This window comes from Pantherophis guttatus, chromosome 9 (genome assembly GCF_059756535.1).
Source record: "Pantherophis guttatus breed Tessera chromosome 9, ASM5975653v1, whole genome shotgun sequence".
NCBI lineage: Eukaryota > Metazoa > Chordata > Lepidosauria > Squamata > Colubridae > Pantherophis > Pantherophis guttatus.
Window position 1 is genome coordinate 5,417,501 of NC_142071.1, and position 17,862 is coordinate 5,435,362.

A 17,862-nucleotide genomic window follows, 5' to 3' on the forward strand; every position below is an offset into this window, starting at 1 on the left:
AGGTTGGAGATCCCTGGCCCAAAGCACATATTCCAGTAGAGGGAATATGGGCTTCGGTACAAATCCGAAACCTCAGAAGAGAAAATCTCTCATTCCAGTGACCGACCCAGACTCGATCTCTCCGAATTTGGTTTGTTTTCTTGCAGGCCTCTCATTACCCAACAACAACCCAACTTTCATTGCCTAGTTTGGAAATGAAATATCTGTAAGAAAACAAGAAAAGCTCAGAGAGCACCAAGGACCTCAACAGTTCAAGCCAGAGCTACAAATATAGTCTCTTTCTATTGGGAAGGGAAAAAAAATAATCGGTGCTTTCTTTCTTGGCACAAATAAAGAGGCGACTAAAGCAGAAGGAACTTGGCCAACATCGTTGCCAAAGATCCAAAATGGCTTGGAATCTTCTCAGCCGTGTCTCAATCCAGCTTCAGTTTCTGGAAGGGAGGGAAACTTGCCACATGGAAGGAACCCCCTTAAGTATTCTTTCATCTCGCACCGACACCCCGCCGTAAATAAAATAATCCTTTCTTAACCAAGACAGTTTGCCTCTCCCACAGGGTGTTCACTCCAAGGCCTTTAAATGAAGCCCAGATGGCACAATTAAGAGCTTCCCTAATAGCTCTTCGCTCCGGCCAAGATGCCAACAGAGACCGGCTTCTTAACCATGGATTAAAAGAAGGTTTCTGCCACTCCCAATTACCTTACATCAGAAGAGATGCGGACTCCGGCCCCAGAAACAAGGGGAGGTTTGGGATACCTCTCCACCACCCCCCCCAACCCCAGACACTAAAATTGGGAGCAGGGAGTGGGGGTTCCTTTTATATTCTCTCAACAAGAATGCCCTTTGATGTAGCTGAGAGCTGGAATTCATTAAGGAGAATTAAATTATGGAGGGGGTGGTGAGAGCGAAAGAATCCAACTGCAAGGAGGAGGAGACGAGGGCAAGGCTGTAGAGCGAGGGGTGTCCAACTTTGGCAACCTGAAGAAGGGTGTAAGCTAAGCCTACTAATGGAAGCATATTCTTGGAGGCGAGTCAGGTTACTACAGGGAGTAGGACCAGAATGGGACAGGGACCAGCAATGCAATTATAGCCTCTTTCACAATGTACTTTTATCAGACCTGGAAATGTTCCTTGTGTGGTGTTAGAGCACGGGTCTCCAACCTTGGCAATTTTAAGCCTGGTGGACTTCAACTCCCAGAATTCCCCCCGCTGGTGGGGGAATTCTGGGAGTTGAAGTCAGCTGGCGGGGGAATTCTGGGAGTTGAAGTCTGCCAGGCTTAAAATTGCCAAGGTTGGAGACCCCTGTGTTAGAGGATTCAGACTTTCCCCCTTTGGCATCTGGCACTGCTAGAAATACACAAAGTCACTCTTGCAAATCTGAAGCCCTCGCATTCCTCTTTTCTCCTGTAATTAAATTTTGGGGAGGACTCACACTGCCCCAAGTGAGGAGGAAGGCGTGGAGGGCAGAGTTAGGCTAAATGTTGCCAGATGGGCCCTTGTTAACAGCAAGGCTTTATAGCAGCACAATTATACGAGGATGGGCTCAACTTTATATGGGAAAAACTGACAAATAGCCGCCCTAAGTCTTCGGAGAGGGGAGGCATATAAATTGAATTAATTAAATTAAATTAATTAAATCAGGGATGTTATCTCAATTATCGTTAGTCGGGCAACCTAAACAAGAAGCTACAGTAGTGGCCAAAATTGTGGGAACCTTTTGGGAAAAGTGTATTTTTAAAGTTTGATGGCTAATAACACCACTTTTTGGGGGGAGATTCAAGATAATCCTATTCCACTGCTGGAATGGCCTGGGAATAGCCCAGACCTTCACCCAATTGAAAATCTATGGAGCCGACTAAAGAAACTTGTTAGTCAGAAGCGACCCAGCAATAAAACCCAGTTAATAGAAGCCATCATTCCATCTTGGTTTCATATCAGAACAGCTGCAGAACTCAAAGACTTGGTTCACTCCATGGGAAGACGTTGTAAGGCTGTAATTCATGCTAAAAGTTACCCAACTAAGTATTAACTGACATGGGGATCACTTTTGCATATCTTGTTTTTTCTATGTGTTTCACTTTTCTTCTTTATACTATAACTGCTATTCTAATAGCAAATCCTTCATAAAAAGTATTGCATTACATTGATTAAATTATCTTTCCACTGATATATAATTTTATGGTACTACTAAAAAAAAAAGTGGTGTTATTAGCTAGTTTTAGAAAATACCCTTTTCCCAAACCGTTTCCACAATTTTGGCCATACTGTAGACAACTATCTATCTGGGATTCTTTAACTGGCTGGTTGGACTTGAATTCCAACAACCAAAATCTATGAAACAAATAATTCCAAGATCTACCCTTTAAAAGGAGATATAATAAAGGGGGAAATGCTCAGGTTGAACAAGGAAAAGAAACACCAAAAGAGAATGTTTGTTTTTTCTAAGCTTCACATGTTTATAAAAGGCTAAACATGCAGCGAAAGATATCTCCGAAGGCATTCGATGCACGTAATCCTTAGAAGAAAAACGAAGACTCCTCTGGCATCTTCAAAACCAACATTTCAGGTGCCAGAAAACTCTTTGTTTTTTCCAGCAAGAGATAATATCGCTACCATTTTGAAAAGTGTTGTCTCATTTGTTTATAGAACTGGCATTACATCAAATTATAATAGCCTGATCAGTTCATATACACCACGCAATCCGTCCAAACATGCTTAAGCTTCCTAAAAAATAAGACTAAAAAAAATAATAAAAAGTTTGGATTAAAAGGCAGAACATAAACAATGTAAGTGGAATACACGAAGCCTGATGTTAACCTCCAAAAGAGCTTGTTTAGAAAAGCCGGATCTGAACGGGTCTTTTTGAAGATGACAAGAGAAAGGGTCCTCTGGATCTTGGGAGGTTGGGGGAAGCATGTTTGTTCCAAAAAGTCAGGGCAACAATAGTCAAGAAGTGCCCCATTCTGAATTTCAGCCTTTCCAAATCTGAAACCCTCCAGATCAGTGGTGGGATTCAATTTTTTTTACTACAGGTTCTGTGGGTGTGGGTTGGTGGGCTTTGCAGGGGGGAAGGTTACTGCAAAATCTCCATTCCCTCCCCACTCCAGGGGAAGAATACAGTAAAATCTCCATTCCCTCCCCACTCCCTGGGAAGGATACTGTAAAATCTCCATCCCTTCCCACTCCAGGGGAAGGATATTGTAAAATCTCCATTCCCTCCCCACTCCAGGGATTCCCTCCCCACTCCAGGGGAAGGATACTGTAAAATCTCCATCCCTTCCCACTCCAGGGGAAGGATATTGTAAAATCTCCATTCCCTCCCCACTCCAGGGATTCCCTCCCCACTCCAGGGGAAGGATACTGTAAAATCTCCATTCCCTCCCCACTCCAGGGGAAGGTTACTACAAAATCCCCATTCCCTCCCCACTCCAGGGGAAGGTTACTGTAAAATCTCCTTTCCCTCCCTACTTCACGGGAAGGATATTGTAATATCTCCATTCCCTCCCCACTCCATGGGAAGGTTACTGCAAAATCCCCATTCCCTCCCCACTTCAGGGGAAGGTTACTGCAAAATCTTCATTCCCTCCCCACTCCAGGGGAAGGTTACTGCAAAATCCCCATTCCCTCCCCACTACAGGGGAAGGTTACTGAAAAATCCCCATTTCCTCCCCACTCCAGGGGAAGGATACTGTAAAATCCCCATTCCCTCCCCACTCCAGGGGAAGGTTACTGCAAAATCCCCATTCCCTCCCCACTCCAGGGGAAGGTTACTGCAAAATCCCCATTTCCTCCCAATCAGCTGGGACTCAGGAGGCAGAGAATAGATGGGGGCGGGGCCAGTCAGAATTTTTACTACCGGTTCTCCGAACTACTCAAAATTTCCGCTACCGGTTCTTCAGAACTGCTCAGAACCTGCTGAATTATCACCTCTGCTCCAGATGTACTACGATTACAATTCATGGAATCCCAAACCCCTTGGCTGGGAATTATGGGGATTGTAATCAGAAGAGATTCCAGGTAAGGGAAGGCTGCGCTGTTCTATATGTAGACCATCAAATGCTTGTCCAGGTAGCTTGTAGTGGTGAGAGCCACGGTGGCACAGTGGTTAGAGTGCAGAACTGCAGGCTACTTCTGCCGACTGCCGGCTGCCTGCAATTTGGCAATTCGATTCTCAACAGGCTCAAGGTTGACTCAGCCTTCCATCCTTCCGAGGTCGCTAAAATGAGGACCCGGATTGGCAATATGGTGACTCTGTAAATTGCTTAGAGGGGGCTGTAAAGCACTGTGAAGCGGAATATAAGTCTAAGTGCTATTGCTATGCTATTGTAAGGCAAATAGTTGCATTGTCTTTGGAAGACAAGTTATTTTCAAGATCCTAACACAATTCCCTGTAAAATGGGCTTTAGTCATTGAAACGGTCAATACAGAAGCAAATTAACAGAGCAAAAACTGCTTTAAAAAAGCTACATTAATGCTAGGGACGTATCTGCAAACCAGTAAAATAAAAACAAATATTCAATACTCATACATGAAGAGAAATGTTTACATGGTCAGAAAAGAAGTTATTTTTTAATCTACGCGTCTCATACTATATTGCACAAGATATTCATTTCCAGGTTACAAAACTTACAGCCCTGGAAGAGAGAACTAAGCGAAACCAAAGAATTTGAAACCACCAATCCACTTCCTGGTTCCCTTTAACCCTATTTCTTCCTCTGTCCGGAACAGACACGAGACATATGCAGAAATGCAGCATTTTCGTCTATGCCTGGACATTGCCAAACTGAAAAAAACATATGCTAGCCCAACAGTCTGCAACCTTAAACACTCAAAGAGCCATTTGGAGCCGTTTCCCACAGAAAAGAAAACACCGGGAGCCACAAAACCCTTCCAGTGCCTGACTATTTCTTGAGCGGCCACAAAACTAGCATATGTAGTTGAAAGAAACGTTCTGTTTTCTTCTGAAACTTTTCTTTTCTTGGATTTATCCATGGTTGGCCTAGCAGAGGTTGAAAAGCTCAATAAATTGCGTGCCGGCGGGTGTCGCACATTGGCGGTTGCGACGCATATTTTGAGCGACAGAGAGCCGCAGCAGAGGGATGAAAGAGCCACATGTGGCTCCAGAGCTGCGGGTTGCTGACCCCTGCCTTATGCCAATCCCAGAGCTTCTATAGGTACCGAGTGCTGCTGTTCTTACAGAACCTGCACACCCAAGAAATTCATCATACTCTGATCAAGGGAGAACTTGGATCTTACAGAAAAAATGTCAACCTAAATTTCACTTTCAGAATAGAAATAGAGATTAGAAGAATAGAATAGAGAATAGAATAGATCAGAACAGCAGTTGGAAGGGGCCTTGGAGGTCTTCTAGTCCAGCCCCCTGCTCAAGCAGGAGACCCTAAACCAGGGGTCAGCAACCAATGTGCGACACTCGCCGGCACGCGATAGCAGCTATACCTTAGAAGCCCATTGTCTTTATTACTGTCAGTTTTCGATGGTGGGAGAAGTGCTTAACTCTTAAATCCTGAATTTGTCTCGTTTTCCATATTGCAATTTTTAATTTGGGAAGAGTTCCCCATCTCCATGACCACCCCCCATCCTACCAAACCAAAGTCCTCTAGGCAACTTCTAATTTTTTTTATTTATTTTTTTTTAAATTTGATTTATATGCCGCCCTTCTCCGGAGAGTCAGGGTGGCTTACAATGCGCTAAGCAATAGCCTTCATACTTTTGTATATTTATACAAAGTCAGCTTATTGCCCCCACAAACTGGGTCCTCAATTTACCTACCTTAGAAAGGATGGAAGGCTGAGTCGATCTTGAGCCTGGTGAGAATTGAACTCGCAGTAATTGCAGGCAGCTGGATGTTAAATGCTGCCTTAGGAGGCATTAGCCTCCTACGCCACTCAGGCTCCTCTAATAAAGAGTTTATTGCTAAGTACAAATTTAAATTTTTATCTTGCTTTTTTTTTTTTTTTAATTTATATGCTGCCCTTCTCCGGAGACTCAGGGCGGCTTACAATGCGTTAAGCAATAGCCTTCATACTTTTGTATATTTATACAAAGTCAGCTTATTGCCCCCACAATCTGGGTCCTCATTTCACCTACCTTAGAAAGGATGGAAGGCTGAGTCAACCTTGAGCCTGGTGAGATTTGAACTTGCAGTAATTGCAAGCAGCAGATGTTAATCTGTTAATAACAGTGCTTTAGTCCACTGTACTACAAAGTGGCTACTACAAAGTGGCATTCCATAAGAAGCTGGGACAAAAATACCAGGAGTCCAAAGAAGAATACAGCAAAACATGTCAAAAGCAGGAGGGAAGTTATTAATGAAATACCAATGTACATTTTTTTTTAAAAAAAATGGTGCGGTCCATCCTGTTAGGAGAAAAGATCTAGCCATGGCCAAGAATTTGATTACATAACTTCCTTTTTTTTTTACCCATAACGCAGACATGACTATTCTAAATGGCAGTTGTTTACTTAATCTATCCCTCACTATATGACAAGTTATATTGTTTGCTACTGGTTTGACAATCCTGTTATGGCCTACGGCCAAGATGGAAATCAACGTCACCTAGACCAAATCTTCGTACATCCATTTTAGACCCAGCTATAACTAAGATAATATTGTTGGGGTATGTCTGTGGATTAGGTCGGTCGGTCGGTAGGTAGGTAGGTAGATAGGAGATAGGTATATATAGGTGTAGATGGAAAAATAGATAGAGATAGATAGATAGATAGATAGAGATATGAGATAGATAGAGAGATAGATAGATATGGGATAGATAGATAGATAGATAGATAGATAGATAGATAGATAGATAAGAGATAGGTATATATAGGTGTAGATGGAAAAATAGATATAGATAGATAGATAGATAGATAGATAGATAGATAGATAGATAGATAGATAGATAGATAGAGATAGAGATGAGATAGAGATAGATAGATAGATGATACATGATAGGTATAAAAAATTAAATAAATAAATAAATACATGATACATAGAGCAGATAGGATGTCTGTCTGTCTGTCTGTCTGTCTGTCTGTCTGTCTGTCTAGCTATCATCTAGTACTCCAGGAGGACTGGGAAACAAGATCAAATAAAGAAAAGTAGCAGAAAACACTATGTGATTCTCACATTAAAAATCTTAAGGTCTGGTGTCTATGGAGATTCTCAATCAGCCAGGCCACGCTTGTGCCAAAAGGCAACTGGACTTTCTTGCGTTTTTTTTTCTTTGAAAACATTTTGCTTCTCACCCAAGAAGCTTGACCCCCTTCCTCCTCTCTGTGGCAGCCCCTCAAATATTGGAAGACTGCTATCCTGTCTCCCCTGGTCTTCTCTTCACTAGACTAGCCATGCCCAGTTCCTGCAACCGTTCATCATATAAATAAATATATATATAAAATTATATTTATATATAAATATATATAAGAACGTGATGATACTCTCATCTCATACCAAACTCAGACATGGCATAAACTAGCTAGTTCAAGAGTGACACACATAAAAAGCTAAAGGTTCCCCTCGTACATATGTGCTAGTCGTTCCTGACTCTAGGGGGTGATGCTCAACTCCGTTTCAAAGCCGAAGAGCCAGCGCTGTCCGAAGACATCTCCGTGGCCATGTGGCCGGCATGACTCAACGCCAAAGGCGCACGGAATGCTGTTCCCTTCCCACCAAAGGTGGTCCCTATTTTTCTACTTGCATTTTTTATGTGCTTTCGAACTGCTAGGTTGGCAGAAGCTGGGACATGTAATGGGAGCTCACTCTATTACACGGCAGTAGGGATTCGAACCACTAAACTGCCAACCTTTTGATCAACAAGCACTGTGACTTAGCCACTGAGCCACCGCGTCCCTTTTCTTTTTCACCTGGGTGTCCTCCAAATGTACGAAGGGCCAATGCTTGAAATTTCTCAGGTTGAGGAAGGCTAATATGATGGGAACCAAAGGCATTTTTTGCTAAAATTGTCTCACAATTAACCAGGAAAATCCTCAGGGATTAAAAGGAGGAAGGAAGTATGCTCGCTAACTAGAATAAAGCACTAAAAAATGTGCACAATAAACTCCAACCGGGATTTCTGGTATGGAGATTCCTGAAACCAGCAAAAATCAGCCTCGCAACAGCCGAAGAAGTCAAACCAACTTGAAAACATTTGAGCCAACTCACAAAGCTTCAGGTGCCTCAGGACAAGTATGGGTTGGGAGTAGGAGACAATCGGCATGTTCGAAGGAGGGGGAGAAGAGGATGAGCCAAAAGCCCCGGAATGCGAGGAATGTTGCTTGCTGAACTGCTCAAGTTCAGTTTGTCAAGTTTTGGGATGGTGCCAAGATGCCATTATGGCTTTCCAAGGCCATCTTGCATCTACCGCACACCACAGAAGATGGCACGGAGAGAAGGCACAGCAGTGAACAAAGATGGCACAACCTTGGTTGGCGAGGCAGCTGTGGAGAAGATGGCCATAACACACCTAGATTCTACACACACACACACAAACATACACACAACACTCCGGCACGCACACAGATACCGCTGCATACCAAACATGCAAGCCAGAGCACGCAAGGAAAGAGCACAACAAGATCTTGCCAAGGCTCCCACAGCAGGTGCAAAGTAAGTACGTCTCAGCTCTACAAATTCCAGCAGAAGAGAAAGTTGAGTTAGGGAGTTCAGTAGGCTTCCCCTTCACTGGCGTTACCTAGATCAGGGGTCTCCAACCTTGGCAACTTTTAAGACTTGTGGACTTCAACAGCTTCGCTGGCTGAGGAACGCTAGGAGTTGAAGTCCACAAGTCTTAAAAGTTGCCAAGGTTGGAGACCCCTGACCTAGATCATCCGAAGCATCTGACCAAGCTCTACCATCATCCGGTTGAAGGTGTGTGGAAAGAGAATTTCTGAATCATCCCAGTAAATGCCACACCCTGCATGGTAACCTGTTCATAAGGGCATAGTCCATTTTGCTCAAACCAGAAAAGTCCAGGTCTTGACTTTCGCTGAAGACAATAGCCCTGCTTTCTTCTCCACCTTACATGATTCTGCCAGTCTTTTCTCCTATCCAATGCCCGATGCGCTACTTCACTAAAGGCTAACCTTCCCATTACATTCAGAACATAGCATAATAGATTTGAGAGGGACCTCAAATCAAGTTTGACACCTTTGCCCTAGACCATTTCAGACAAATGGTTGTTTAGATCAGGGGGTCTCCAACCTTGGCAACGTTAAGACTCGTGGACTCCAACTCCCAGAATTCCTCAGCCAGCCATGTACACATACAGCTGTACATTTACCAATGTACATTAATGGGGAGGAGATGGAGAGGGTTGGTAGTTTTAAATTTCTGGGCATTTATATCTCGGAGGACCTCTCATGGACTATGAATGTTAACATGCTTGCAAAGAAGGTACAGAAGAGGCTGTACTTCCTGAGACTGCTCAGGAAGATAAATCTATCTCAGCATCTCCTTCTGTCCTACTATCACATCACCATTGAGAGTGTCCTGACATACGGCATTCTTGCATGGTATGGGAGCAGCTCTGTAGCAGACAAAAAAGCTCTACTGAGAATCATTAATACTGCCCAGAATATCATCGGGCTCCATCTACCAGCCCTGGATAACATCTTCCTAAAACATTGCTGTTTGAGGAAGTTGCATAACATTCTCAGAGACTCTTCCCATCCTGCTTACAATCTTTTTGGACTGTTGCCTTCCGCCAGAAGATACAAAACAATTAAAACTCGGACCACACATCTTCTGAATAGTTTTTATCCCAGAGCTATCATTGCACTCAACAGTGAACTAAAGGGCCACCATCCGTGAGCTGTTGGACAGCATTACTTGGTCTGTTGTGTGGATGTTTGGGTGGTTTAGGGGTGGGGAATTGTGGTGGGTGGGAGTATGTTTGAGGATTGTTGTGTGTGTTGGTCTTTGAGTGTTAAGTGAATTTTGTTGTATGGGTATACTGTGTATACACTGACAATAAAGTTATTATTATTATTATTATGTCATGCAAATACAGAAAACTGGATTGACGTAAACCATGACTGAGTTGTTGAGATAACATATCATGTCGACACAACCATTGAATTCACCCACTGTGCTAAGCCCGTTTCTTTTGACCATGATCTCAACAAACCAAAGAAGTCTAGTCCATACATAATGTTTGACTATTTGTTTGTTATTATTCTTATTATTATTGCCAAGGTTGGCGATCCCTGGTTTAGACTCCTATGGATCACCGAACTACTGCGGCTGATGCAAGAGGCCCAGGTAAGCTCCGATAGCAATCCCAACCGATGAGACATCTTGTGCTTTGTTACTCAGACGTTCTTCTTCCCTACCTCTCCTTAAAAGGCTCTATTAGAAAGAGAGGAAATCTGGGCTCCTTCGGTCCTTTCTCCAAAACAAATATCCATTGCTGCCACCGAGACTTTGTAGAAGGACATTCGGTGTCAGCAACCAGAGCATTGGCAAGCTGTGGTTTGGGTGTTGATTTGGCCTGTTGCTCCATAACAGAGAAGATCTAGCCCAACAGCTTCCCAGAAGAATACACCCTGTCCTGGAGAACGAGGTTCTCACACGCATCCTTAAGAGAAGAGAAATAAGTTGCATAAGCCAACAATGAGCTATTCCTGGTTAACCGGGGGAGAAGGGAGGTTAAGGGCCTTGGTAGTACAGTGGTCTAAAGCACCCTGTTATTAACACCAGCTGCCTGCAATTACTGCAGGTTCGAATCTCACCAAGGCTCAAGGTTGACTCAGCCTTCCATCCTTTCTAAGGTAGGTAAAATGAGGACCCAAATTGTGGGGGCAATAAGCTGACTTTGTATAAATATACAAAAGTATGAAGGCTATTGCTTAGCGCATTGTAAGCCGCCCTGAGTCTCCGGAGAAGAGCGGCATATAAATCAAAATTTAAAAAAAAAAAAAAAGGAAGTGGGGAAAAATGGGTTCCTTGCTTTTTATTTTATTTATTTGTCAAGCATATAAGATAACAGATAAAAGTATAAACATGATTATGAATACAGGGAATGGGTACGAATAAATGTTAACATTAGGACAGGGACGGTAGGTGCGTTTATGCACGCCCCTTACAGACCTCTTAAGAATGGGGTGAGGTCAACAGTAGACAGTCTAAGGTTAAAGTTTTGGGGGTTTGGGGAAAAAACCACAGAGTCAGGTAGTGCATTCCAGGCGCTGACCACTCTGTTGCTGAAGTTGCATTTTCTGCAATCGAGTTTGGAACGGTTTACCTTGAGTTTGTATCTATTATTTGCTTGTGTATTGTTGTGGTTGAAGCTGAAGTAGTCATTGATAGGTAGGACATTGTGGCAGGTAATGTTATGTACCACGCTTAGGTCAGACCGAAGGCGGCATAGTTCTAAGTTGTCTTAAGCCCAAAATTTCAAGCCTGGTGGCATAAGGGATTCTGTTGCAAGCAGAGGAGTGGAGGACTCTTCTCGTGAAATATCTCTGGACTCGCTCAATTGTATTAATGTCCGATATGCAGTGCGGATTGGAGCTCACCCTAAACACTATTTCAAGTGTGCACACATGGAAAAAAGTTAAGCTTTAGGAACGCTATCCCATCCTTTTGTGGAAAACGGCAGCTCTTCACACACATATGGAAAGTGCACAAATATTCTCACACTGGACAAAAGACAACTGAAATTAGAAAGGAGACTCAAAAACAAATCACTTTTTGACAAAGACTTTCTCTCTCTCTCTCTCTCTTTGCTTTTCTCTTAATAAAAATCATCCAATATAAACAGCAGAGCTCAGCGTTATTCTGGAAAAAAAAATCTACCCATACTGAAATAAATGCTGTGTAATACACAATGCAAGGGACGCGATGGCTCAGTGGCTGAGCGTGTCAATCGAAAGATCAGTAGTTCAGCGGTTCGAATCCCTAGCGGCATGTAATGGGGTGAGCTCCCGTTACTTGTCCCAGCTTCTCCCAACCTAGTAGTTCGAAAGCATGTAAAAAATGCAAAAATAGGGACCGCCTTTGGTGGGAAGGTAACAGCGTTCCGTGCACTTTTGGTGTTGAGTCATGCAAGCCACATGACCACAGAGACGTCTTCGGACAGCGCTGGCTCTTTGGTTTTGAAACGGCGATGAGCACTGCCCCCTAGAGTCGGGAACAACTAGCACACATGTGCGAAGGGAACCTTTACCTTTACCTTAATACACAATACCAGGGTGGATTTGATTTAAATCGAGTTGATTTAAATCACAATTTAAATCATGATTTAAATCACTAGTAAAAAGGCTTGATTTAAATCAACTCGATTTAAATCATAATTTTTAAAGAGCAACTGTCATCTCTGCTACTCCTTTGACCCACTGTTGACTCACCGATAGTCCCAGTGTTGCAGAATATACAGCCTCCTGCTACAGAACTAAGCTCCATTTCATGCTGAATAAACTAAATTATTTATGTATCTTAAACAGAAAACTGTCTTACAATAGATTTTACCCCAAAAGTTTTTTATTAAAATAAATTCGATAAAAATCAAAAAAATCCGATTTAAATCAAAAAATCCGATTTAAATCAAAAAAATCCGATTTAAATTAAAAAAAATCTGATTTTTTTGATTTTTTTAAAAAAATCATTGATTTTCATCCACCCTGCACAATACAGAGTGGCACACAACGATTTCAGTGATCAGCTTTGCCTTTCTTGGGCACAACATGTGTGAACAAGTATTAGCACATGGAAGACCCTAAACAAGGAAATGAAGTTGTTTCATCAAAGTTGTAAAGGACCTTTTCCATCCAAGCAACAGTTCCCAAGTCCTCAACCCCCACAACAACAACAAGAATAAACAAGAGCGCAAGCATTGGGACCAGCTGAGTGGGAAAAATGCCCAAACTGCTTCTCTTCCCAGTTAATCCATCCTGGTTCAGCTGCCTGCTGCTTTCCAAACCACCAACAGACTCTCAGAGCCAAAAAGCAGCTTACGAACACCGTGGAAGAGGAAAAAACCCGATAAACAACAATTCAAAAAAAAGTTGCGGAGACCCTAGAAAGAGTGCAGAGAAGAGCAACAAAAATGATAAAGGGTGAGTAGGCTAAATTGTATGATGAACGGTTGAGGGAGCTAGTTTATCAAAGAGCAAGACGAGGGACATGATCAGGGGTGAAATCCAGCAGGGTTCTGACAGGTTCTGCAGAACCGGTAGCGGAAATTCGGAGTCGTTCGGAGAACTGGCACAATCCACCTCTGGGTGGGGATGGAGATTCTGCAATATCCTTTCCCCTGGAGTGGGGTGGGAATGGAGATTTTGCAGTATCCTTCCCCTGCCACGCCCAACAAACCAGACCACACCCACCAAGCCACGCCCACAGAACCGGTAGTAAAAAAAATTGAATTTCACCAATGGACATGATGGCAGCCTTTCGGTACTTGAGGGGCTATCACAGAGAAGAGGTGATCCACCAGAGCAGGGGTCTCCAACCTTGGCCACTTTAAGACCTGTGGACTTCAAATCCCAGAATTCCTCGGCCAGCTTTGCTTTGCTGGCCGAGGAATTCTGGGAGTTGAAGTCCACAGGTCTTAAAGTCGCCAAGGCTGGAGACCTCTGAACCAGAGGACAGAACAAGAAGCAATGGATGGAACCTAATCAAGGAGAGATCCGAACCTAGAACTAAGAAGGAATTTCCTGACAGTGAGAACTGTCACTGGACAGTGGAACAGTTTGCCTCCAGAAATTATGGATGCTCCATCACTGGAGGTTTTTAAGAAGAAATTGGATAGCCATTAGTCCAGAATAGTGTAAAGGTCTCTTGCTTGAGTAGGGGGTTGGATTAGAAGACTTCCAAGGTCTCCTTCAACCTGTTATTCTATGTTCTAACTAACAGCCTCTGTCCAACACTTTTAACCACTGAGGGTCCTTCCAAGCATAGGAAAAAATTGTGTTGGCTTTAGGACAGGGGTCTCCAACCTTGGCAACTTTAAGACTTGTGGACTGCCAACTCCCAGAATTCCTCAGCCAGCATGTGCACTTGCCTACTTATTTTCTCTGTAGATAATATCCCCTAGGAGATGGGATGGGAGGGGGACATTCCTGTGGGTTGAGGTCAGAAGCTGAGGAGACTGACTTGGAAGATGGCCAATGAGAAGATGAGAATTGGGGAACGGAAAGGGAAGGGTTTGGGGGTCAGAGGGTTAGTATCGGTTACGACAAAGTCGGGGCCAGATCTGTCACACTCAAATAAATGGAATATTTCAGCAAAGATTAATTGTATGGGAGTGCAATTTATTTGAAATGACATCGAAACCTGACAGTGCCATTGCCCAAAACAAAGTTCTTTTCTCTTCTGCCCACCTGCACCAAAAGAGACATGCAGGCCTCCTGACCACAGTTCAGCCATTGGCGAGATGACTCTCCACCAAGTCCCATCTCCCAAGTCAAAATAACGGCAGAGACCCCCTTGAGTTGAGTTGCTCCTGGTGACGATATGGACAAGTTGGTCGAGGTTTCTCAGCCAACAAGTACCAAAATGATTGGGACTGGCTTTCCTCCAGCATGTTCTTGCACTTAATTTCCCAATCTAGCCTCCACCTTTGAGATTCCTTGGTGTCTCTCATCCAAGAACTAATCAAGCCTGATAGTTCAGTTTCCAAGCCCAGAAAACTTCAGAGAGAGGTTCTGAAACCTGCTGAGGCCTGCCTGCCATTCGCCAGCAGTGGGAACGCCAGGGGGATCACAAGCCAAGTTTTCCATTGGAAATGGCTAATCCATCACACTACAACATCATATTGCACAAAGGATACCGCTAAGGTTGAGTTGTTTCTAAAGCAGGGGTGAAATTCAGCAGGTTCTGACAGGTTCTGCAGAACCGCTAGCGGAAATTTTGAGTAGTTCGGAGAACCGGCAAATGCCCCCTCTGGCTGGCCCCAGAGTGGGGTGGGAATGGGGATTTTGCAGTATCCTTCCCCCAGGAGTGGGGAGGGAATGGGGATTTTGCAGTATCCTTCCCTTGCCACGCTCATAGAACCGGTAGTAAAAAAATGCACGAAAGGAGCTCCCGATAGCAAAATCAAGGGAAGCTATTGATGGTGAAGGAACTCTTAAGTTAGCGTACATGTTTCCCTGAGAGCATATCATGGACTCTTCTTAACGAAAAATAATCCTAGAGTAAGCAGGATCGTATTTCTGGAGCTGAGGGAGAAACCAGAGCCACTTCCACACCATTTCTACACAATTTGCTTTCTTGAAGCTCCAGTCCTTGAGAAACTACTGAAGTCCTCAGGAGAAGGTGGGCTACGAACTCTTGTGGGTTTCTGTCGGTATGAATGTATGAGAGAAATGAACAAAATAAATTAAAAAAGAGGAAGTGCCTCTGTCTCCCCTAGTCCATCTTGAAGAAAATGGCTGGTTTTCTTTTTTTTTTTATTGAAAAGTTTTACAAAGAAGAAATGCAAAAAAAATTTTTCCCCATGTTCCCCCCACCCTTTCCCTCCCCTTCATCCCACCCTCCCCCCCAGACTTCCCAGAGCAAAATACAAGGTATTTCATTTAATCAATCATAAGATAGATTAATCTACTTATCCTCAAAGTACTAACTCCCCCCCTGAAACCTTAACTCCACTATAGATAACCTAATACTTCTAATACTAGCATTCATTCATAAGCTATTTGATATTTTCTTGTCTGATACTTATTTTGAATATAATCAATCCATCTTCTCCATTCCGATACGTATCTTTCTTGCGTGTGGTCCTTCAAGTACGCTGAGATTTTCGCCATTTCTGCTAGGTTTATTACTTTCAATATCCACTCTTCAATAGTAGGCAAAGAGTCCTTCTTCCAATATTGAGCTACCAGCAGCCTAGCTGCTGATATTAAGTTCAAAATCAATTTAGTCTCTGAAACTGTACAGTCCATAGTTATACCCAATAGAAACGATTGAGGAGTAAATTTCAACCTTCTTTTCAAAATGTTCTGCACCACCCACCAAATTTTTATCCAAAATGCCTTGATTTTCTTACAAGTCCACCATATATGATAATAGGTTGCATCATTACATTCACATCTCCAACATTTAGCTTGCAAATTCGAGTACATACATGATAATTTTTTTAGGATCTAAGTGCCATCTGTAAAACATTTTATAAAAATTCTCTCTCAAATTTTGTGCTTGCGTAAATTTAACATTTCTGACCCAAATCTTTTCTGAAAAATGGGATGGGTTGAGGATACAATCTGGCCTCCTCTGCTCTCTTACGCGTATCATGGGTAAGATCACGTAATGCTGTGATTTTGCAGCATCCTTTCCCTGGAGTGGGGTGGGAATGGGGATTTTGCAGTATCCTTCCCCTGTCACGCCCGCCAAGCCATGCCCACCAAGCCACACCCACAGAACCGGTAGTAAAAAAATTTGAATTTCACCACTGTCCTAAAGTTACCTGTGGGAAAAAGAACCTGAGCACGTAGCTAGATAGGTGATTTAGTCTTTCACTTTCACTTTCACTTTCACTTATAAACTCACCTGTCCACTTGCAATCGCAGCTGCCCAGGGCTCTGCTTGATCTTGTTCTGTGCCTCCACGTTCAGCATCTCAGAAGTATTCTCCCCATTGATGGAAATTATGACATCTCCAGGTCGAAGGTCACCTAAGGCTGCTTTGCCATGCTCTATCACCTGCGGGTAGCAGAAAGCAAAGAAAGCTACAATTGAAATGTGGAGAATACATTCCTATTTTCTTAACCATATCAAAGGCAGGATGTTAAGGACGATATCGTATTTTCCAACAGCCCAGTGTGGCTCAACCTTAGCGACTTTATGACATGTGGACTTTAAGACTGAGCCTTGGTGGCGCAGCAGACTAAAGTACTGTTGAGTAACACCAGCTGCCTGCAATTACTGCGAGTTCGAATCTTACCAGGCTCAAGATTGACTCAGCCTTCCATCCTTCCGAGGTCGGTAAAATGAGGACCCGGATTGTGGGGGCAATAAGCTGACTTTGTATAAAAAAAAGAACATCGCTTAGGGGGGCCCGAAAGCCCTACTAAACAGGTATATACAAAAGTATGAAGGCTATTGCTTAACGCATTGTAAGCCACCCTGAGTCTCTGGAGAAGGGCGGCATATAAATCGAACCAATAAATAAATAAATAAATAAATAAATTCACTTTTTTTTTAACCAAACATGTCCCTCTCCAGCATCCAAAACAAGGATAACCCTCCTCCAGTATCCAGACAAGGTTCTGTACTAAGTATTTCTCAGGATTAATTAGTAAGTAAAGGTAAAGGTTCCCCTCGCACATATGTGCTAGTAGTTCCTGATTCTAGGGGGTGGTGCTCATCTCTGTTTCAAAGCCGAAGAGCCAGCGCTGTCCGAAGACGTCTCCGTGGTCATGTGGCTGGCATGACTCAATGCCAAAGGCGCACAGAACGCTGTTACTGTCAGGGAGTTGATTAATCCCATTCTGGCTATGAGATAATTGCGCCTGATTACGAGGAGTGGATCGAGACCTTTTCCTTGTTGCATACTTTAAGAAAACAAACTCCGAAGAAAATATCTTCTAAGAAAAATCATTTATTTGTTATAAAGAAAATAAAAAACATCTCACTAATCTAAGAGTTACATTTTGGTAAGCGAGGTCTTCTGCCGGTCCAGCCGGACCTCTCTGGCAAGAGAACAAAGGAAAGAGTGTGAAAAAAAATGTGGGATCGACATGCGCAGTTTTGCTTACTGATAACAATTCTTGGCAAGCTACGGAAAGTCTGATAGTCCAGAAATAATGAGCTCAGCTGGTAAATAAAAGAACACAGTGACAGTTACCTTCCCACCAAAGGTGATCCCTATTTTTCTACTTGCATTTTTACGTGCTTTCGAACTGCGAGGTTGG

General features: G+C 43.2%; 1 protein-coding gene across 1 annotated transcript in view; it reads right to left on the reverse strand.

Annotated features, from left to right (window-relative positions):
* Nucleotides 1-17,862, reverse strand: part of PDLIM2 (PDZ and LIM domain 2) — an 85,467-nt gene that overhangs the window by 44,350 nt on the left and 23,255 nt on the right. Inside the window, exon 3 of the mRNA XM_060693585.2 lies at nucleotides 16,500-16,651. Coding sequence (XP_060549568.2) covers nucleotides 16,500-16,651 — 152 coding nt within the window. The remainder of the gene's footprint in view (nucleotides 1-16,499; nucleotides 16,652-17,862) is intronic.